General features: G+C 40.4%; 1 protein-coding gene across 2 annotated transcripts in view; it reads left to right on the forward strand.

The window, feature by feature from the left end:
* The window catches only part of SLC2A12 (solute carrier family 2 member 12), a 149530-nt gene extending 126066 nt beyond the window's left edge, over positions 1-23464 (forward strand). The window contains exons 3-5 of one of the 2 annotated variants that reach the window (XM_077289328.1): positions 7206-7328; positions 15277-15409; positions 22872-23464. In XM_077289328.1, coding sequence (XP_077145443.1) covers positions 7206-7328; positions 15277-15409; positions 22872-22956 — 341 coding nt within the window. In that variant the 3' untranslated portion in view covers positions 22957-23464. The remainder of the gene's footprint in view (positions 1-7205; positions 7329-15276; positions 15410-22871) is intronic. The other variant, XM_077289329.1, reaches the window with a different exon arrangement.
* The last annotated feature ends 851 nt before the right edge of the window (positions 23465-24315 follow it).

The following is a 24315-nucleotide window of genomic DNA, read 5'->3' on the forward strand; positions in this document are numbered from 1 at the left end:
TAATTCTTTCTTTTACACATTGATATTAATCCCGATACCGATTCCCGATACCACAAAAGTATCGGATCTCGGTATCGGAATTCCGATACCGCAAGTATCGGCCGATACCCGATACTTGCGGTATCGGAATGCTCAACACTAGTCTCCAGCTATTAAATTAAAGGGTTAAATCCCGGAAAAAATTGGCGTGGGCTCCCGCGCAATTTTCTCCGCCAGAGTGGGAAAGCCAGTGACAGAGGGAAGATATTAATAGCCTAGGGAGGTACCATGGTTATAGGACCCCCCCTGCCTAAAAACATCTGCCCCCAGCCACCCCAGAAAAGGCACATCTGGAAGATGCGCCTATTCTGGCACTTAGCCACTCTCTTTCCACTCCCGTGTAGCAGTGGGATATGGGGTAATGAAGGGTTAATGTCACCTTGCTATTGTAAGGTGACATTAAGCCAGGTTAATAATGGAGAGGCGTCAATTATGACACCTATCCATTATTAATCCAATAGTATGAAATGGTTAATAAAACACACACACATTATTAAAAGTATTTTAATGAAATAAAGACACATGGTGTTTTAATATTTTATTATACTCTTAATCCACCTGAAGACCCTTGTCACCTGAAATAAAGTTAAACAAAACAAACAACAATATTCCATACCTTCCGTCGTTCAGTATTGTCCCACGCTGTAAATCCATCTGAAGGGGTTAAATCATTTTACACCCAGGAGCTCTGCTAATGCAGCTGTGCTCCTGTCTGTAAAACTTTGTGAATGACTGGAATGCAGGGGAATGTCTTGTAGTTACCTCGAGTCACGGTGATGTGCGCTCTGCTGGATGAACTCATATGAACTCGAGCATGGGAACTTTTCTGATACCTGCCATTATGATTCTCCAGGTCATTACGAGTTCACAGACACCAAACATGTGTAGGTTATTTTTTATCTAAGTGGTGAAAAAAAAGTCCAAACTTTGCTAAAAAAAAAATTGCGCCATTTTCCAATACCCATAGCGTCTCTATTTTTCGTGATCTGGGGTCGGGGGAGGGCTCATTTTTTGCGCAATGAGCTGACGTTTTTAGTGATACCATTTTGGTGCAGATACGTTCTTTTATCGCCCGTTATTGCATTTTAATGCAATGTCGTGGCAACCAAAAAAACGTAATTTTGGTGTTTCGAATTTTTTCTCTCTACGCCATTTAGCGATCAGGTTAATCCTTTTTTTTCTTGATAGATCGGGCGATTCTGAATACCAAAAATGTGTATATTTGATTTTATTTTTATTGTTTTATTTTGAATGAAGCGAAAGGGGGGTGATTTAAACTTTTATATTTTTTTTATTTATTTCATATTTTTTTAAACATTTTTTGTTACTTTTGCCATGCTTTAATAGCCTCCATGGGAGGCTAGAAGCTGGCATAGCCTGATTGGCTCTGGTACATAGCAGCGATCATCAGATCGCTCCTATGAAGCTGAATTACAGGCTTGCTATGAATGCCAACCACAGGGTGGTGCTCACAGCAAGCCGGCATCAGCAACCATAGAGGTGTCAAGGAGACCTCTGGTTACTATGCTGACGCATCGCTGACCCCTGATCAAGTGATGGGGTCGGCGATGAGCGCATTTCCAGCTGAGAGGGGAAGTTAAATGCGGCTGTCAGCGTTTGACAGCGGCATTTAACTAGTTAATAGCGGCGGGTGGATCGCGATTCCACTTGCCGCTATTGCGCGCACATGTCAGCTGTTAAAAACAGCTGACATGTCGCAGCTTTGATGTGGGCTTACCGCCGGATCTGACCTCGGACGTACTATCCTGTCCGAGGTCAGAAAGGGGTTAAAAAAGTGCACATTATAAGATTACCGAAGGACATGTCCTTGAGGAGAGATATGCATCGTCGAGGTTGGTTAGTAGCTTTGGTGATGTAAGAGTGGGAAAGCAGGCTTCAACACTTATAGTGCTGAGAGAGTTAATAGGGTGTATCAGGGCCAGGTTTTATGAGCAGTCAAAGAGATGAGTGTGACTGACTGCTCACATATCTACACCATGGGGGTGTGGTATGGCAATAAAATTGAGACCAGTTTTCTCATTCAGTGTCTGGGTCTGGAGATGTGTAGATCTCCAGTGTGTTGGTCTGTGGTAAGGCCTTAAGAACTGGACACTCACCTGAGTGGGCGAATCCGCAACAGTGTATGGACTATTTACTTTGTGTTTTCATTTTGTGTTGAAAAAGGATGTTTGGTTTCCTAAGCGGTTTATGCAGTCCTAATAAACCAGCCTGGACATTTAATAATACTGCTCCCCTACATACAGTGGGGGAAATAATTATTTGATGCCTTGCTGATTTTGTAAGTTTGCTCACTGACAAAGACATGTCTATAATTTTAAGGGTAGGTTAATTTTAACATTGAGAGATAGAATATCAAAAATAAAATCCAGAAAATCACATTGTATAAATAAGTATTTGATCCATCTGGCAAACAAGACTTAATACTTGGTGGCAAAACCCTTGTTGATGATGAAGTTTGCACACATGTTAGGAGGAATTTTGGTCCACTCCTCTTTGCAGGTCGTCTCTAAATGATTAAGATTTTGAGGCTGTCGCTTGGCAACTGAGAGCTACAACTCCCTCCATAAGTTTTCTATGGGTTTAAAGTCTGGAGACTGGCTAGGTCACTCCATGACCTTAATATGCTTCTTTTTGAGCCACTCCTTTGTTGCCTTGGCTGTATGTTTTGGGTCATTGTCTTGCTGAAAGACCCAGCCACGACCCATTTTTACCCCCTGGCAGAGGGAAGGAGGTTGTCACTCATGATTTTACGGTATATGGCTCCATCCATTTTCCCACTGATGCGGTGAAGTAGTCCTGTGCCCTTAGCAGAGAAACATCTCCAAAGCATAATGTTTCCGCCTCCATGCTTGACAGTGGGGACAGTGTTCTTTGGGCCATAGGCAGCATTTCTCTTCCTCCAAACACGGCGAGTTGAGTTTATGCCAAAGACCTACATTTTTGTCTCATCTGACCACAGCACCTGCTCCCAATCACTCACAGAATCATCCAAGTGTTCATTGGCAGACTTCAGATGGGCCTGCACATGTGCCTTCTTGAGCAGGGGGACATTGCGGGCACTGCAGGATTTTAAAACTTTACGGTGTAATGTGTTAGCAATGGTTTTCTTGGTGACTGTGGTCCCAGCTGCCTTGAGATCATTAACAAGTTCCCCCATGTAGTTATAAGCTGATCTCTCACCTTCCTCATGATCAAGGATACCCCACAAGGTGAGATTTTGCACGGTGCCCCAGATCGATGTCGATTGACAGTCATTTTGTATTTCTTCCATTTTCTTACTATTGCACCAACAGTTGTCTCCTCACGCAGCATCTTACGTATGGTTTTGTAGTCCATTCCAGATTTGTGCTGGTCTATGATCTTGTCCCTGACATTCTTATAAAGCTCTTTGGTCTTGCCCATGTTGTAGAGGTTAAAGTCTGACTAATTAATTGAGTCTGTAGACAGGAATCTTTTTATAAAGGTTACTATATAAGACAGCTGTCTTTAATGCAGGTAACCAGTTGATTAGGAGCGTCTAACTGGTCTGTAAGAGCCAGAACTCTTAATGGTTGTAGGGGATCAAATACTTATTTATCACTGCAAAATGCAAATAAATTCATATAATTTATAAAATGCGATTTACTGGATTTTATGTTTGATATTCTATCTCTCAATGTTAAAATTAAACTAACCTTAAAATTATAGACTGTTCATGTCTTTGTCAGTGGACAAACTTACAAAATCAGCAAGGGATCAAAAACTTATTTTCCCCACTGTATCTAGTATCGGCACGTCCAGATTGACCCATTCTATAAAACTGTCACACTAGTTAACCTCTTCTGTGAACATGGTAAATAAAAAAAGTGGGAAAAAATGTTTTTCATCTCACCACGAAACAAAAAGAGGAATTAAAGACGATCAAATTGTAAAATGTAAATAAAAATGGTATCACTGAAAACCTAATCTTGTCCCGCAAAAATGAAGTTGCCTTACAGCTCCATCAGGTGAGAAATAAAAAAGATATAGCTGTCAGAATACAGTGACGCAAAATCAATTTTTTAATACATTTTTTACTGTAAAAGTAGCAAAACATAAAATCAAGACATAAATGTGGTATCGCTGTAATCGCACCGACCCAAAGCACAAAGCCATCTAATCACTCATGCAACACAAGAAATGGCGTGAAAAATAAATATAACCAATTTTTGACCAGCTGTTTATTTGTTTATTTTGCCTCCCAAAGATCGCAATAAGGCTCGGCTGAATATCTATCCTGCGCTGTATGCTAAGCGCTTACACCGAGGTTTCCATGTAAATCTCTGAAATACAGAACTCCTGATGGAAGGCTCCCTATAATGAGGCAGATGGGGTTACTGTGGACACTGTTGGGCCTGTGATCTGGATGTGTCTGTCTTTTTTTGGCGTCCATAAAAGCGCGATCCGCCACAGTTTTGTGCAGCTCTGCAAAGAAGGACACCACTGAACAGAAGCAAGATGGAGTCCAGAGTAATGCCGCTGCCTCTTTATAGTGATTGGATCAGACACGGCAGTTATCTGAATCACACAATTCAGAGATTTAGATGGAAACCCTGATGTAAGTGTTCAGCTTAGAGCGCAGGATAAATGTGATCCAAAATGTTATGTGAAATGTTCCGAGTAAAAGCTTCAACTCATTCCAAAAAAAAAGAAAGTCCCCACTTAGGTCCATCATCTGTTAATGGAATATAGGGGATTCCATGTTACTGGTAACACAATGGCTCTGGAAAAGCAAAAGGGCAAACGCAAAACAATTCTGCACTCACAAATCCAAACGTCCCCCTCCCTTCTGAGCCACAGCATGCCTAAACTACATTTAGCATCCAAGTTTGTAATTTCTGTAGCAATAAGAGCCCACTTAATTTGCAGATGCATGTCTCCAGAAACACGAGCTGGGCATAAGGTACGAGCACTACAATGTACTGTATGTGGACTACAATGTATTGGGCACTACAACATACTGGCCAATACAATGGCAGATTTGCAATTTTCACTCAACAACATCTATTGCTGTTTATTTCTGGAAAACACCCATGAAGTCAAAATTATCAGTACACCTGGGGTCACTCGAGTTGGGATTCTGCTCTTCTGTCACTTAGGAGCCCCATGCATGGCATCCACAAACTATTCTAGGAAAATCTGTGCTTCAACAGTCACATAGTGCTCATTACTGAGTCTTGCTGTATATACAGTACTATACAGCCACATACCACATTCAACAGAAATTGAGTAACAAATTTTCGTGCCATTTTTACCAATTTTCCCATGTGAAAATGTAAAACCTGGTACTGAAACTAAATTTTTGTGGTAATAATGTAATTATTTTTGCTTCACTGGTATAAGGTGCTGTGACCCGTGTTGTCAATATGATCACTGCACCCTTAGATGAATTCATTGAGGTGTGTAGTTTGCAAAATGGGGTCACTTTTAGGAGGATTCTGTTGTTTTGACACCTCAGGGCTCTGCCAACCTGATATGGCACCCGCAAACCATAAGAGTAAAATCTGCACTATAATATGGCAACTCCTTCACTTCTGAACTTTGTACTGTGCCTCAAAAGTAGTTTTTTCACTACATATGGGGTATTAGTGTATACTGCATGTGAAAATGAGCAATAAATTGTAGAAATTGTTCGTTTTCTCCTGTTTACACTTGTGAAAATAACATTTTGGGGTTACAACAAATTTTTGTGGGAAAAATATTTTTTTATTCCCACAGCTCAGCGTTATGTAATTCTGTGAAGCACCTGCGGTTCAATGTGCTTACCACACCTCTATATAAATTCCTTCAGAGGTGTAGTTTCAAAAATGGGGTCACTTGCCAGGGGTTTCCCCTGTTTAGGCACATCAGGGGTTCTCCAAATGCAGCAAGGCACCCACAAGCCATTCCATCAAAGTCTGAGCTCAAAAACATTGCTCCTTCCTTCCTCAGAGCTCAGCAGTGTGCCCAAACAGTAGTTTCCCATCACACATGGGATATTGACATACTCAGGAGAAATTGCAGAATTTTTGAGGTCCATTTTCTCCTGTTACCCTTATGAAAATGAAAAATTTGGAGATAAAGCAACATTTTTAGAGGAAAAATGTATTTTTTCATTTTCAAAGCTCAAGCTGTTATCAAATTCTATGAACCACCTATGGGTTCAAGTTGCTCACCACACCTCTAGAACAATTCCTTGAGAGGTGTAGTTTCCATAATTGGGTAATTTGTGAAGGTTTCCTCTGTTTAGACACCTCAAAGGCTCTGCAAATGAGACATGGCATTTGGCTCTGCTTTCTGTTCCAGCCTTTTTTGCGCTTCAAAAGTCAAATTGTGCTCCTTCCTTTCCAAGCCCTGCTGTGTATCCAAAGAGTAGTTTCCCACCAGATATCAGCATACTCAGGATAAATTGCACAAAAAATTGGGTGGTCCACTTTCTCCTATTCCCCTTGTGGAAATGAAAAATCTGGGGCTAAAGCAACATTTTTCCAGGGAAAATGTCACTTTCTCATTTTTACGGCTCAACATTATCAAATTCTGTGCAGCATGTGAGTTCAAGGTGCTCTAGAAAAATTACTTTGTGAAGTGTAGCTTTAAAAACGGGGTCTCTTGTGGGGGTCTCCACTGTTTCGGTACATCAGGTGCTTTTCAAACGTGACATGGAGTCCGCTATTTATTGCAGTCAATTTTGCGACATTTTCAAAATTCTTTCCAAATTTCTGATATTTTCACAAATAAACGCAAAAAAATATTTACCTAAACTTACCACTACCGTAAAGTAGAATGTGTCATGAACAAAAAGCTTAGAAACACTGGGATACGTTGAAGCGTTTCAGAGTTATTACCTCATAAAGTGACACTAATCAGAATTGAAAATTTGGCTTGGTCAGAAAGGTGAAAAAAGTTTTGGAGCGAAGGGGTTAATCACTTACTAAAACTGTATCACAAATTAAAAAATTACCTGTTTCTCATTGCTTAAATAAAAAGCCTGAAATATATTGCAATACAAATATTGGTAGTATCTACTGGCCTCCAGTAGTAGTGTCTTTAGATTTATTGGTGACTATTTCATGTTTTGAGTTGTTATTTCTCACAAATTTCATGAATATCGGTCATTAAGTGAACATTCCAGCTTTTCTGTGTTCCAGTGGCTTGGCTAGTACAGAGTGAAATCTTTCCTGCTGGGATAAAAGGTCGAGCCTTTGCAATAACAAGTAGCATGAACTGGGGCATGAATCTTCTCATCTCGTTGACGTTCCTTACACTAACGGGTGAGAATGATCTTTAAAATTCTTTTGTGTACTTAATTTAACTAGCACACAATCACATTATTTTTAATGTTTTCATAATTTTTGCTGTTAGCAATGCCTTAACTTTACCACTCATAATTTTAACACAAAACAACGTGGAATAATGCATAAAAACGTATGATAAATATATACAGTTTTCCTTAAAGAAGATGATTGTTCTTTTTTAAAAAAAACAAAAAACCTGTATATCTGTATCTAATGTAGTATAAGTGTATTAATATACTCGCATACTCTTTCTCCGGGATCCAGCACTGTTTTGCTTCTCATCTTAGTGATGTCCTCTCTCTACAAACTATCCGGGTCGCATTTCGCTCTACGTGACCAGGAAGTGACTTCTACAAGCCACTCCATAGACTTACATTGTGAAAGAGACTTGTGGCTTACGCATAAAACATACAGTGAGCCAGCTAATATAAAGAGCAGTGAAGTCACTGAGAAGAGGAGCAGAAGGGAGCTCTCAATCTCATGGGGTAGTCAAGGCTAAACTATATATTGGACTAAAGTCGGTTGTCAGTCTAACATGTATGGGGCAGTTTATGCTTTCTTTGTCATTTTGTGTTGAGTCCAGACTCCATCTTTTGATGATCTCAAAATAAAAATGATGGACTCCACACAAAATGACAAATGTCCCTGACATTTTCATGGTTGTATCCATATTTCTGGCTTGTAACTCTTTTAAAAAGTCAAAAAGTCACTCCAGTAGAGGGATGGCGTAAAAATTGGAATCAGTTCTAGACAAAAGTCTTGCATCTAAAGACACAACAAATGTATCAAATATTATGTGACATTGATATATTTGGCAGAATTAAAGACAATATACGCAGAAGAAACTGACTTCACATTTTCTTAGTCTATATAATTGTATCCCATCTAAGCTAAGAGATTTTATCACAATTATTGCTCTCACCATTTGTAGAATTTATTCTCAACAGAATTTTCATTGTTTCATTTTAATGATCACGTTGCCTAATAAAACTTCCAGTCATCTGCGTACATTACACAGCTAATTAAATTTAAGGTGGGTCCTGTTGTGCACACCCAAATGCACACAGTGTTATCTGTACATGCTAACAAGAGTGAGAGCCAATACCTTCTGCAAAAATGTAAACTGTATTAGCCGATCTGCATTTACATGTAGCACTTCTTGGCAACATCCATGCAAACATTACACAGCAGAATTAGCATTTAGTAAGGATATTTGGCTCAACAACACCTGTCCATGGGTTCTGGCTGGTATTCTATCTCAGCTCCATTAAAAGGGACCAGTCAATTGATTCAGTCTGCCAGAACCCCTGGGAAGCTTTAATCATAGGCAGGCTCCTCCATTACTTACACTTATGCTTCACTCTGAGACACTGTGGTTTCAGAGAAAATATACTGTACTTTGAAGAAGGAGCCACCTACAGCTGGTGAAATAAGTATTGAACACGTCACCTATTTTCTAGGTAAATATATTTTTAAAGGTGCTATTGACATCAAATTCTTACCTGATGTCGGTAACAACCCATCGAATCCACCCAGGCAAATAAATTAAACCATTGGTGTCCATAAATGAAGATATGTGTAATAACACAAAGAAAAAGTATTGAACACACTTAGTGAAATTTAATTAATACTTTGTACAAAAGCCTTTGTTGCTGATGGCAGCTTCAAGACACCTCCTGTATGGAGAAACTAGTCGCATTCATTGCTCAGGTGTGATTTGGGCCCATTCTTCCACACAAACATTCTTCAAATCCTGTAGATTCCGTGAGCTCCTTCTATAAACTCTGAGCTTTAGTTGCTTCCATACATTTTGTATTATATTCAGGTCAGGTGATTTGCTGGGTAGCTTTATTTTTTCTCTGAAACCAATTGAAAGTTTTCATGGCTGTGTGTTTGGAATTATTGTCTTGCCGAAATGTCCACCTTCACTTCATCTTCATGGTAGATGGCAGCAGATTTTTATCAAGAATGTCTTGGTACATTTGTCCATTCATCCTTCCTTCAATTAAATGAAGTTTGCCGGTGCCATACACTGAAAAACAGCTCCATGCCATGATGTTCCCACCTCCAAACTTTACTGTTGGTATGGTGTTTTTCAGGTGCTATGCAGTGCCTTTTGGTCCCAAACATGGTGTGTACTATGGCATCCAAAGGGTTCAACTTTGGTCTGATCTGACCAGACATTATTCACCCAATATTTCATAGGCTTTTCTAAATCTTGATGAGCAACTTTTAAACAAACTTGAAATTGCTTTTTGTTCAACAATAGAGTCTTTTGTGGTGAGCGAGCATACAGGCCATGGCTACTGGGCACATTACTTATTGCTTTCTTTGAAACAATTGTACCTGCTGATTCCAGTCCTCCTGTAGCTCTTCACAGGTGGTCCTTGGCTTTGCAACAGTTCTTCTGATAATTATTTTCACTCCTCTGTCTAAAATCTTGCGGGAAGCACCTGTTCGTGGCCAGTTTATTGTAAAATTATATTCTTTCCAATTCTGGATTATGGCCCCAACAGTGCTCATTGGAACTTTCAGTAGGTTAGAAATTCTTCTGTATCCAATGCCATTAGTCTTGTCACATAGTGACAAGGGACATTGGGCTACTACCTGATGCCCTGAGATATGGGGAGCGCCCTAGTCTATCCCTGTCCCCCGGATTTCCCCAGTAGTGGAGATGCCGGGGTCAAGTACCTTGCAATTCTCTTAAACTTTATCCGTTCCGTCCCACCCCCAGGAAGGAGTGAGTTTGAAGTGTATAGGATTACACTAACCAGACAGACAAAGGAAGACAGACTGGGATGAGAGAAAACTACAATCATACAAAGATACTCACCAAACAATTGAATTGAACACAGAGGAGGCAAAGGAAGGAGAAACCAAATAGGATAGAATGAGGATAAGCATGCAAACCAACTGCATGCAGAAATCTCTTGAACAACTCTCCAACTGCCTACTCCAAACAGTGAAATTCTCCTCCAACACCTAACCAGGAAGCAAGAACTATCAATGGCAATTCTCAAGTGCCAGAGGTGAGCATATGTACCAGAGGGGGAGTGACCAACACAGAAAAGCTGAGGCAACTCAGGATGGAGAGCTCCAGGAGCTCAACTAAACTGATTAACCCTTGCATTGACAGAGCAAAGAAAACATGCTCTATTTGATAGGATGGTGAAGCAGTTCTAATCATTGCAGGAATTCATGTGATCAGATGCTCCGATCTTCTGGCTGTTCTCTGTTGTAGTATCCCCGTGACAGTACACCCCTCCTAAGAGGGAATTCCAGAATCTCACAACCAGCTTTATCTGGATGTGATGCTTGAAAACACTGGACCAGCCTGATCGCATGAACTTCAGTTGCCGGTCCCCACATTCTCTCTTTAGGACTGTAACCCTTCCAATGTACCAAATATTGAAAAGACCGTACAAAGTGAGAATTGATAATCTTCGCTATCTGGAACTACAGATTACCATCAACAATGATTGGGGAAAGTGGTGGTGAAAATGGCTCAGAGGAAGCAATGTACTTTTTGAGAAGGGAGCAATGAAACACATGCATCTTAAAAGTGGGTGGCAAAGCAAGACGAAATCCACCTGGATTAACGATGGCAACTATCTTATAGGGGCCGATGAACCTAGGTCCCTGGTTCAAGAAGGAACCTTCAACTTAATGTTCTTCGAGGACAACCACACCAAATTACCAACACACAGGTCAGCCATACTCTTAAATTTGGACCCTGTCTTTTCCAAATTATTAAGAACACCTTGCCACACTGATGTAATAGACGAAGACAACTGTTCCTCCTCAGGTACTTCTGAAGAATGATTCCTATCGAAGGAGCAGAATTTAGGATAAAAACTGTATGCCTCAAAGAATGGAGACTTGCCAGTAGATTGATGACAACGATTATTCACAGTGAACTCAGCTAGAGGTAATAAGAAACCCAATCCTCCTGATTCTCGGACACAAAGCACCTAAGATATGTCTCAAGGTTCTGGTTCACTCGTTCAGTTTGCCCATTAGACGGAAGATGAAAGTGGATGAGAATAAAAGATGAATCCCCAAGCAAAATGTTTCCACATTTTGGAAACCCTGTCAGAAACAATATCAGATGGAATCCCATGTAATTTCATGATTTGTTTTATAGAAATTTGGTCCAAAGTCTTGGCATTCATTAAAGCAGGTAACGCAATGAAATGAGTCATCTTGCTGAATCTGTAAACCACCACCAATATTAGAGTGTTGCCTGCTGAAACGGTTAGATCAGTGATAAAATCTACAGATAAATGAGTCCATGGTCTGCAGGGAATTGCCAAAGATTCCGGATACCACGGACGGACGATTATGTAGGGTCTTAGAACAAGAGCAAGTACTGCAGGCAGTTACATACTCCCGAACGCCCTGGTGCACCCCAAACAACTAAAAACGACAAGTAAGAAGCTCTATGGTGGCTTTATTACCAGGATGTCCAGCCAAGACCAAATCAGGATCTTCACTCAAAATTTCAAGATGGAGGTACACAGGAACAAACAGTTTACCTGAAGGAAAGGCAGCAGAGATGTCACCCTGAGCTTCTATGATCACTTATGAACATATAGTAGCAATAACAACCCCTTTCTGTCATATAGGAACCGGCTTGTAATTAGAGAAGACTGGAGAAGATAGATTACGATTCCCATCCATTGCTCCTTGGCACCAAAGGAGTGAGGAAGCAATGTAAAATAATTTTGCAGGCCTTCCTGAAAGCCACAAACTTATCCTGACCACCAGACAGCCTATCTGGCAGAGCGATCTTTTGCTCCACCAAGGGGTTGCCGGGTAGCCGAGGGACCTAAGCCTGGAGATAATGGGTGCTGCAAACCCACTGAGTGCAAGACTGCCCTCCAAGCCACAGGATCCACAATGGATCCAATAAGCTACGGCAAGTTATAATGTCACATAGTGACTAGGGACGGTGAGTGCGTACCTGATCCCTCAATCAAAGAGGGCATCTTAGTCTGTTAGGGCTAGCGGAATGCACCGAGTAAATATGATGGTTATTATTATTGATGCGTTCGCAGCCCGGGGTCCACCGTGCAGGGGAACCTGCTGTAGTAAATGGTGGCACTATTGGGCAGTATAGACTAGCTTTGTTACTTCACAGAGTAGCCGCGAAAGGAAAGCACTGCGCCCTGTTAGATTTCACAGGAGCACAGGCTAACTGCCCAACAGAGAGCAGTCAGTGGTCATGCATGCACACAATCTCCTCACCGGAGGAGCCGGTATTCTAGGGGCTTATTTCACCTGGGTCCCTGAATACACAAAAACACACAATCTCCTCACTGGAGGTGCCGGTATTCTAGGGGCTTACTTCAGCCGGGTCCCTGAATACAATCTCACATGACCACACTGGCGCAAAGCACATAACTCAGAAAGATACTAGCGCATGGCCGTGAGGTCATGCACATCTTATATAGCTGCAGCAACTACAGGACCTTCCAAAAAAGGACCAATGGGAAGCTGCCACAGAACTTCAGCAACTTCAGGACCTTCCTAGAGTACCAATGGGAATAGCTGCAGTACCTGAGCATGTGACCCTTGATCTCCAATGAGAGATCTTACCCTGGGCATGCTCTGAAGGGGAAAAGTAGGAATTAGTCCCAAAGATGTCTGCTCGCCGCTGGCCAGTACTGGCTACAATGACAGAAGCTGGAATGGCAGCAGTAACCCTTTGCACAGTGTCAGACTGAGCATGACGCTAGGACTGCTGAGCAGGCTCCACTGCGGCAGGAGAAGAATGGGAGACCGCAGCAGAGATGGCTCGAGATTCCCCCTGTGCAGAGGCAGGAACTCGACCCCTAACACTAGTCTATACCTGTCTTCTGGATTATCCCAGAAGGTGGAGTCATGTACCTTACTATTTTTCTATCATAAATCTTATGTGTTTCCTCCAAAACTCAGGGAGGTGTGAGGCTGAAGTTTATAAGATTACACTAAACAGGCAGACTGGGATGAAAGAAAACTCACAAAACAACTGAATGGAACACAGGGGAGGGAAAGGTTGGAGAAACCACATAGGAGAGGATAAGGATAAACAAATGAAAGCAAATTAACTCCACGCAAAAATTTATTGAATAACTCTAAAACCGCCTACTCCAGACACATAATTTCTCCCTAACAGCTAACCAGGAAGTAAAACCTATCACTGACAATTCCCAAGTGACAGTGGCAAGCATATATACTAATGGGGAGTGGCCAACACAGAACAGCTGAGGCACTTCAGGATGGAGTACTCAATGAGATCAACTGAACTGATTAACCCATACAATGACACAGCAAGGAAAACCGGCACTGTTTAATAGGATGGTGAAGCTGTTCTAATCAGTGCAAGATTTCGTGTGACCAGACACTACAATCTTTTGGCCCCTCTCGGTCGCAGTATCACCATAATAAGTATGTTTTGCAACAATAAGGTTGCAAAGGTCTTAAGACAGATCACTGATTTTACACATCATGAGCTATTTCTTGTGTGGCACCTTGATAATGAGACACCTTTTTATAGGCTGTCAATTGAACCAACTGAAATTATTTTTCACTAAGTGGCAGGATTGCTTTCTAATTGATAGATTTCAGCTGGTATCAAAACTTTCCGTTGCTTTTGGCACCTCTCTTTCTTAATGTGTTCAATACTTATTCCCTGTGTCTGTCATTGCTCATTATTACACATAACTTAGTTTACTGACATCTATGATTTGATTTCTTTGCCTGTGTAGCTTGGATGGGTTATTATCGACATCTGGTGAACATTTCATGTCAACAGCACCTTTAGAAATATATTTACTTAGAAAATTGGTGACATGTTCAATATTTATTTCACCCGCTGTATGTGTGTTTTGAGAGACACCTATCAGTTATGAAAAGCTGGAAAGGAGAAGCTGGTAGAAGCCAATCTGCCACCATGATTAGTCATCGTAGTAACCTTGTTGCTAAGTCTTTGTTCAAAGTATGTTTGTTTTTTTAACACTGGCATTTTAGATAATTGAGATAATTGTAATTATGGAATCTGTCTTTGGCTCATTGTGCCCGTGGTTGGGGCAGCATAAATCATATGACAGGTTCCCTTTTAAGGAAACCTGCCATGTAAAGAATGCTAATAATCTGCAGATATGGAGTTGATGTTCAGGTTAATGATTAATGCAGAGTTGGCTGTCAGTCAGTGGTGGGGGCATGGTTACTTCAGCCGCTCACTATACACTGAACAGTGACTGAAGCCACGCCGGCCCATCACTTTGACTGAAATCCGAACATTGCCAGGAGGAATAAAGTTAATTTGTTCCCGACAGCAGGGTTCTCAGTGTACGTGCCGGGCAGGTCCAGAACGCTATTAATCTGCAAATGAATCATATATCTGCAGGTTAATAGTTTTTTTTTTTACATCACAGGTTCTCTTAAAGGCTACACACAACCTGTGGACAGGCATGGCACAATTTCGAGGGGAAAAAAAATATATATATTTTTCTTTTTAATCCTCCACAACCGCTTTACTAACTGTTTTTCTAACTCTTTGGCTTTATATTAACACCGTGAGCCCTCAGAAAATGTTAATGATTCTCTTTTATATTAGTTATTATTAACTTTTGGATGAAAAAATAGTTTGATTCAATAAATATAAGGGTTAGAACATACAATGCAGCTGACCACAAGACCGAATCTCCACCCGCCGATCCTGGGTGACCAATGCCCTCACAATTATGAAACAAAATCATGTGGCCATTAGCCAGTGTTGATAGACAGAGTTTCAGCTATATGGCCATCTGAACCACACTCTCTCACCCTAGTCGTTTGTTATTTCTAATCAAGCATTATTAAAGATTAATCTACTTTTCACAGAATTACAGATTTGTAGGTTCAGTAATTTTTCATTTTTCTTTACTTTTAATATGAACAGAGTCCATTGGCCTTCCATGGATGATTTTTAGTTATGCAGTAATGAGCATGGCGTCTTTGCTCTTTGTTCTTATGTTTGTTCCAAATACAAAGGGAAGGACCTTGGAGGAGATTTCCTTGGAATTAGCAAACAGGTAAATGTGTTTATTCACTGTTTTAAGATAGCATTACAAGATAATTATGATTTTTTTAAATATCCAGAAATTCATGTAAAGTGAGTGTATATATTCACAGAAAAGCTGTCCTATTTATCTTCTGATCAGTGCCATGACGACAAATTACATTATTATATTTGTAACTATGACATAAAAAAATATGTTTTGTGATAGAAGGTGCCTAATTTAAAAAACAAACAAACAGTATAATGGAAAATGTACACTTGTAGCCCAAAACAACCCATAACATTGTGCTATTATTACCTTCAAAGGTAACCGTGATCCCAACAGAATTCCCATCCTATCTTGCAGATATAAATAGAGAAGAGCTAGCATAATTTATTAAAATAGAAAAATTATCTTGTAACCCACGGTAACAAATAAAAATAACGTTTTAATTTACTTAAATAGCACTAGAAAAATTAAAGTGGCTCTGTGTTTGGTTGTTGTAGGCAGGGTTTATTTTAACGTTTTTTATAATTGAGACACATGAGCGAAAGAGATTGTTTACGTCTTTAAAAAGGATGTGTCACTTGCTCAAAAAAATCATTTAAATACTTTGTAAAAAATCCCCACTCTCCACTGAGTCTGCCACTCTTTTTCATTTCGTGCTGCATCACTCCATCGCAGAGATGTTCACATTTTTGTTACAGTAAGGCAGTATGTGAAATCTCTGCTTGTAGTTCAACTGAGTGTTTAAAATACACACGTTTGGTATTCATAAACACCCGATTTATCAAAATATAAAAATAATTAATCCAATCAGTAAACGGCGTAACGAGAAAAAATATCAAAAAGCAAGTATTACGTCTTTTTGGTCGCTGTAACATTGCAATAATATGGAATAACAGGTGATCAAAACACTGTATCTACACCAAATTGGTATCAATAGAAACATCAGCTTAGTGCACAAAAATAAGCCCTCACCCAGCCTCAGATCCCTAAAAATGGAATCACTACAACTTTTGAAAAATGGCGCCATTTTGTTTTTTTTTTTCTTAAATTTGGATTTTTTTTCACCACTTAAATAAAAAAGAACCTAGCTTGAGAAAGGATAACACATCCGAAACGTTGCCACGCCGGGCATTAAAGTCCACTTTTTTCAATTCTTTTGTGCTGCTTTACTTTTTTTTGAATCTTTTTTTGAATCTAAAAAAGAACCTAGAAATGTTTGATATCTGCGAACTCATAATGACCTCAAGAATCATAATGGCAGCTCAGTTTTAGCATTTGGTGAACTTGGTAAAAAAAATTAAAAAGACAAGCGTGGAATTGCACTTTTTTGCCATTTCACCGCACTTGGATTTTTTTTCACGTTTTCCAGTACACTGTATGGTGAAACCAATGGTGTCATTCAAAAGTACAACTCATTCTTCAACAAATAACGCCCACATGGCCATATTGACGGAAAAATAAAAAGTTATGCCTCTGTGATGAAGGGGAGCAAAAAACAAAACCACAAAAATGGAAAATTCCAAGGTTGTGAAGGGTTATGCATGGAGGCTCGAATGGAACGTCCAGTTATGTTAACTGTCATTGTAATTTTGCCTCTGATGATAATGATAAAAAAGAGGAATGGTGTGCACTCTGGTCGAAAGCTGAGGAGGTGCTGGTAGATCAGACCGTGTGGTCAAGTCAATAGTAGAAGAGAAAATACCGCACACTCAAAATTTGATATGATGCAAAAAGGTAAATGCCAGATTTATTAACAAAAAAAGGTCAACAATTGCCACTGTATTGGTTTGTAGTAAGGAAACCCGTAGTAAGGAAACCCGACGTTTCGACCCTCCCGGGTCTTATTCATGGGGTTACTTCACTCTTTTGTTATTCATACATAGGAGTGGCAGTGTTGGTAGGCAAGACAAAGGTCCTTTAAAGTCTAACCTTGTGAGACTAATAATCACTCCTATACAATAGGCCAGGGAGTCCTGTAAGGGGTAAGCTGCAGCAAGGTAGGGAGACCTTAAAATGGGTCCGTGAGCAGCTCCTCTGTCATGTATAGAGGGGTCCTGTGTAGGGTGAATAGCAGCCTGTAGGGCTGACCTGCTCTGTGAAGCGTCCGTAGAATAGCGGCGCATCCCGCGCCCAGCTGTGTAGTCCTGGAGAATGGACTCCAGGACTACACAGCTGGGCGCGGGATGCGCCGCTATTCTACGGACGCTTCACAGAGCAGGTCAGCCCTACAGGCTGCTATTCACCCTACACAGGACCCCTCTATACATGACAGAGGAGCTGCTCACGGACCCATTTTAAGGTCTCCCTACCTTGCTGCAGCTTACCCCTTACAGGACTCCCTGGCCTATTGTATAGGAGTGATTATTAGTCTCACAAGGTTAGACTTTAAAGGACCTTTGTCTTGCCTACCAACACTGCCACTCCTATGTATGAATAACAAAAGAGTGAAGTAACCCCATGAATAAGACCCGGGAGGGTCGAAACGTCGGGTTTCCTTACTACGGGTTTCCTTACTACAAACCAATACAGTGGCAATTGTTGACCTTTTTTTGTTAATAAATCTGGCATTTACCTTTTTGCATCATATCAAATTTTGAGTGTGCGGTATTTTCTCTTCTACTTCTGATGATAATGAGGCTGCAGAAAAGTCTTTTGTAAAAAAAAAAAATAGCCCTAGTGGCCAGTGTGAAAATTGCAATATTTAATATAGTTTTTAACCCCTTAATGTCCAATGACGGGTAGTGTCCATCATTGGACGCCTCTCCCTGTTTGGTGTGGGCTCCGGCGATGAGCTTGCACCTTTTCCAGCACATGACAGCTGAGCTGATCTGATCAGCTGACATGTGCCCCTAACAGCCGCGTGTGGATTGCGATCTACCCACAGCTGTTAGCATGTTAAATGCCGCTGTCAAACTATGACAGCGGCATTTAACATGCACACACAGGAAGCGCGTCATTACCTCCTCCCATTACCGTCCATGTCACATGACCACGGGTCACCAATGGGTTGGCATGACAACCCAGGGTCAGCAGGAGACCCTTGTGGTTGTCATAGCTGGATAGCTATGAGCGCCGCCCAGTGAACGGTGCTCATAGCACGTGAGCATTTCTGCTACATAGAGCAGGGCTGCAGCACAAGCAATTGGATGATCACAACTTCTAATCTCCTATGAGGACTATTGAAGCAAGTAATAAGCAAAAAAAAGTTTTTAAAAATATTTAAAAAATTAAAAAATATAAAAAGTTCAAATCGTCCTCCTTTCGCCCCATTCAAAATAAAACAATTAAAACAATCAAATATACACATATTTGGTATTGGAATCACCCAAACTATCAATATAAAAAAATATATTAATCCAATCAGTAAATGGCGTAGCAAGAAAAACATTGCAACGCCAGAATTACTTTTTTTGGTCACTGCAACTTTGCAATAAAATTCAATAACGGGCGATCAAAAGAACGTATCTATACCAAAATGGTATCAATAAAAACGTCAGATTGGAACACAAAAAAATAGCCCTCACCTGGCCCCGGATCCCGAAAAATGGAAACCCAGCGGGTCTCAGAAAATGGCAACTTTTTTTATGTTTTACACACTCTGGAATTTTTTTCACCACTTAAATAAAAAATAACCTAGACATGTTTGGTGTCTTTGAACTCTAAATGACCTGGAGAATCATAATGGCATGTCAGTTTTAGCATTTAATGAACATGGTAAAAAAAATCCAAAAAACAATTGTGCAATTGCAGTTTTTTTGCAATTTCACTGCATTTGGATGTTTTTTCCGTTTTCCAGTACACGATATGGTAAAATCAATGGTGCCAATTCGTCCCGCAAAAAACAAGACCATATTGACGGAAAAATAAAAAAGTTATGGCCATGGGAAGAAGGGGAGCAAAAAATGGATATACAAAAACGGAAACACCCCTTGTCCTTAAGGGGTTAACAAAAGAAAAATAAATAATTCATCCAATAGGTGATTTTTATATTACATTTCCTTTAAGGCAGCATAAGTAGCTGCTGTAGAGGCCATGATGAACTGGAGCCCAACTTAGGCTAGGGAGGAAAGTAGGCACAGGAAATAGAGTTAGCGTGGCAGAGGCTTCAGATCTACCATAAGGTACCGTTACACTAAACGACTTACCAACGATCATGACCAGCGATACGACCTGGCCGTGATCGTTGGTAAGTCGCTGTGTGGTCGCTGGGGAGCTGTCACACAGACAGCTCTCTCCAGCGACCAACGATCAGGGGAACGACTTCGGCATCGTTGAAACTGTCTTCAACGATGCCGAAGTCCCCCTGCAGCACCCGGGTAACCAGGGTAAACATCGGGTTACTAAGTGCAGGGCCGCGCTTAGTAACCCGATATTTACCCTGGTTACCATTGTAAAAGTTAAAAAAAAAAAACAGTACATACTCACATTCTGAGTGTGAAGGTACCTTTAGGGTACTGTCACACAGTACCATTTTGATCGCTACGACGGCACGATCCGTGACGTCGCAGCGATCGTATGATTATCGCTCCAGCGTCGTAGACTGCTGTCACACGTTGCAATCACGGCGCTGGAGCGATGCCGAAGTCCCCGGTAACCAGGGTAAACATCGGGTAACTAAGCGCAGGGCCGCGCTTAGTAACCCGATGTTTACCGTGGTTACCAGCGTAAAAGTAAAAAAAAACAAACAGTACATACTTACATTCTGGTGTCTGTCCCCGGCGTTCTGCTTCTCTCCACTGTGTAAGCGCCATAGCCGGCAAGCACAGCGGTGACGTCAGACGTCACCGCTGTGCTCGCTTTCCGGCTGGCAGACGCTCACACAGTGGAGAGAAGCTGAGACGCCGGGGACAGACACCAGAATGTGAGTATGTACTGTTTGTTTTTTTTTTACTTTTACGCTGGTAACCACGGTAAACATCGGGTTACTAAGCGCGGCCCTGCGCTTAGTTACCCGATGTTTACCCTGGTTACAAGCGAACACATCGCTGGATCGCTGTCACACACAACGATCCAGCGATGTCAGCGGGTGATCAAGCGACGAAAGAAAGTTCCACACGATCTGCTACGACGTACGATTCTCAGCAGGATCCCTGATCGCTGCTGCGTGTCAGACACTGCGATATCGTAACGATATCGCTAGAACGTCACGAATCGTACCGTCGTAGCGATCAAAATGGTACTGTGTGACAGTACCCTAAGTCCTTTAGCTTTATTTGCATATTAATTCAAATGCTGATTTCTCAGTAATGGAGGAATGGACTGGCCATGAAAAGGTATTGCTGGACTTGTCTTTGAAAGGGTTTCATGATCATTATAATATAAATCGTTGAAGGAGTAAAATCCTGCTGACGGCTCCCTTTAAACACACAGATATCTTTTTGCCACTGTCTATATCCACACCAATAATATTTCTAATTGTTTTGCAACTTATAGCTAGCCATGCGAATAAATTGGCAATGACCTGCAAACTTCCCTGAGTAATAAATCACTTTGATATAATTAATGTCATTGTCAGGTAGCTTTACAACACCCAGTGAGATTACTGATTTATGTAAGTCTATCAAAAGAGAAAAATGTACAGCATGTTCTCAATGAATAAACAACGCAAAAAAAAACACTGATGCTGATAATAAACAGTCAATCACATTCCACATGTAAAGTAACGGTAATGTGATGATTGTTATTACGCTGATTTATTTTTTTAATTGTCTAAGACAAGTAAACTACATAACTTAATGAATGCAACTGAAGTTCATTTTTACAAAAGAGATTATATGCCATTCAGTTACCAAGAAGTCATTAAACCCAGAGTTTGAGATACTTGTAGAATAAAACACCACCTGCCTTAAAGAGAACCGATCATATTGACAATGGTATCTGATGTGCATAAGCTAGCTCTGATGATGTGTGTCAGTCAGGACCCAGATTATACAGGGGAAAGTAGTGGCTAACCACACTCAGCTAAGAGCCACAGCTCCCAGAGCTCTCAATATGGCCGATTAACTCCTGCATTGCCAAAAGAAATTTACACCATGTAAAAAGAAGGTGAAGTACTTCTATGCAGCGCAGGAGCAGGAGCAATCAGATGCTGCGGGCTTCTTGCTCCTCTCTGTCGCGGTAATCCCGTGACAATTACCCTAAGTTGACAAACGAATATTGTGGGATGGGCGACTACAATTATTTTTTTTTGCGATGGCTGATTAAAAGTGATGAGCGAATATACTCGTTACTTGAGATTTCTCGAGCACGCTCGGGGGTCCTCCGAGTATTGTTTAGTGCTCGGAGATTTAGTTTTTCTTGCCACAGCTGGATGATTTACAGCTGTTAGCCAGCATAAGTACATGTGGGGATTCCCTAGCAACCAGGCAACCCCCACATGTACTTATGCTCGCTAACATATGTAAATCATTCAGCTGCGGCAAGAAAAACTAAATCTCCGAGCGCTAAACAATACTCGGAGGACCCCCGAGCGTGCTCGAGAAATCTCGAGTAACGAGTATATTCGCTCATCACTACTGATTAACAACTCTGGTCAGGCCATACTGGTTGTAACCAAGATTTCCCAGAAACAGAAGAGATTACATAAGTAATAAAATGGATGACATAATTAGAAATTAACATAAAATAGAACAGTGCTCTGTTATTATCTCAGCGACGCACACTCTTCATATAGAATTTGCTGTAAATGGTTGTACTGATGAACAAGTAATGATAATAATTAAAAGGGTTGAACACTTATTATTTGTTGTAATAAATGTGTCGGGGACATGATTCATAGCAATTATTACTACTATATACTGTATGTAGTACAGGATCTGCTCCTGCACTTGTTAGTACGGGTTTCCTTGTACACCACACAGCTCTCCTGTTCTCAAAATTGCAGTTAATAGAATTGGAGGAAACTGATGGACAGTGTGTGAGGAATGCTTCAGGAGATGTTCCAGAAATATGCCAGCTCAACCTCATACATGTGCATCAACCAGTGCTGGCAAACAGTGGGGTGGTAAAAGAACCAGTGATATTTATTACTAAATGCCACAACATCATGTCTCAAAGGCCGGGATCAGATGACTGTATTTCATGGTTTGTATATGGCCTGAAATTTCCGGCTGAGCTTTGGGTCTCTTGACCCAAATGAGGCTATAATTTCCAGCCTCAGAAGATCCTCGGTCAGTCATGGCATTGCAGTCCGTATAAGGGTTGTCAACCTGATTTTTTTTATTTTTCTAGACAACATATCCAAAATTCACAAACAGACAATACTGGAGGACTATAATAAATCATTCTGATTCTGAGTGGTATATCTCTACAACCCATGATTCTCATATGAAAACATTATATGTATTGACTGTGAACTGTAAAATGCTGATAATTACAGTCACAACTTTCTCCACTTCACTACTTTAAGCCATTTGTAGATTTCTACCTACGGCAAACACTGTCTTAATGTCTTTATTGCATGATTAACCATCTAATTATTTTTCAGGAGTTACGTGTGCCGTTCGTTCTGCTCCAGGAGTAGAAGTAGACAGAAGTTGGTGCCAATGGAACTTCCTCAAAATCCTGCTTAGAGATCACATCTTAGCAATAAGTAAGAAGATGCTCTGGTTTAGATTCCATTTTCCTCTGAAGCATTTGCAATATCTGCTTTAATATAATTATAATAGAATTATAAATATTGTTTATGCACTGAATGAAATTCCCATAATGAGTTCTGCAGTTATAAATGATAGTGTCATGCTTTCTGTAAATATTTTGTAGGTCAATCTGGAAGAAAAAATGAAATATTTCTGATATATTGCACTATGGCAAGTACGGTAATGACTAGCTCTGCCAAGACTGTTTTCTCCTTTCCTGCTGTATGATCATTTGATATTGTTGATATGATTGCACAATGATCCACACAATTATTCCTAGTACTGTTATCTACAATGTGCTGTTAGTATAATGAATGGTATTTATAATCAGTGTATATTACCTATTGATCCATCATTGTATTAAATACATATTGCAGTCTGAATTATTGTCATGAAAAATCTAAAACAAAGTTGGATTTTTACAATAAAAATACATTTTCAACATGCTTTATATTTTATTACACTGGAGCACATAATGATGGTTCAATTATATGCCAAAAAGGAAAACAAGAACAGATGATAATGGATTGGTTTTATCATGATAACACCTGGAAGAAAGTTTCATGCCACTGAATAATAAATAAGAAGGTCTTCTTTAAAATTCTGATTTAAGAGCGTTATCCCACAAAGGAAATATATCACCTATTACATAAATAGAAGATCCTGGGATCGCAACAAAATATTAGAATGGGGTTCCACAACCATTAATTCCATCTCACTGCACAACCACAGTGAGAGGTTTGAATGGAGGGGTGGTCATGCATGTCACATACCTCTCCATTTAATGTATATAGGGTCAACCAAAAACATTCAGCTGGTACAATACTCAGTTTCCGTTACAGTAACTGGTAGGACCTCCAGCTATGATAAATGTATCACCTATCCTATGGATAGTTATGGATTAGGTGAATAAGAATCTGATATCAATGCACCACTGTATATCTAATCATCTAGGTAATCACATTAGCTAGGAGTCGACCTTCCACCAGAAGACCAAATGGTCTCTCTGTGCTTCCTCTGTATCAAAGATGTCCTAACAAACAGGTGAAGATAAATGCCCCTACACTGACTGGCCATCTCTAGTTCACACCAGGGACATCAACATGGCACAATGAAAATGCAATATTCTAGTGCCATCTCTACAATAATCTGATGCTAAAACAATCCATGGATATATCTGCGGAACCTTACTGTTACAAAAGGAAGGAATTTCAGCTTTGGGAAACCACATAAGTATGATATCAACTCGAATGATGGATATATCATAGTCATGTTTGATATGTATAGGGTTGT

This window comes from Ranitomeya variabilis, chromosome 2 (genome assembly GCF_051348905.1).
Source record: "Ranitomeya variabilis isolate aRanVar5 chromosome 2, aRanVar5.hap1, whole genome shotgun sequence".
NCBI classification, from domain to species: Eukaryota; Metazoa; Chordata; class Amphibia; order Anura; family Dendrobatidae; genus Ranitomeya; species Ranitomeya variabilis.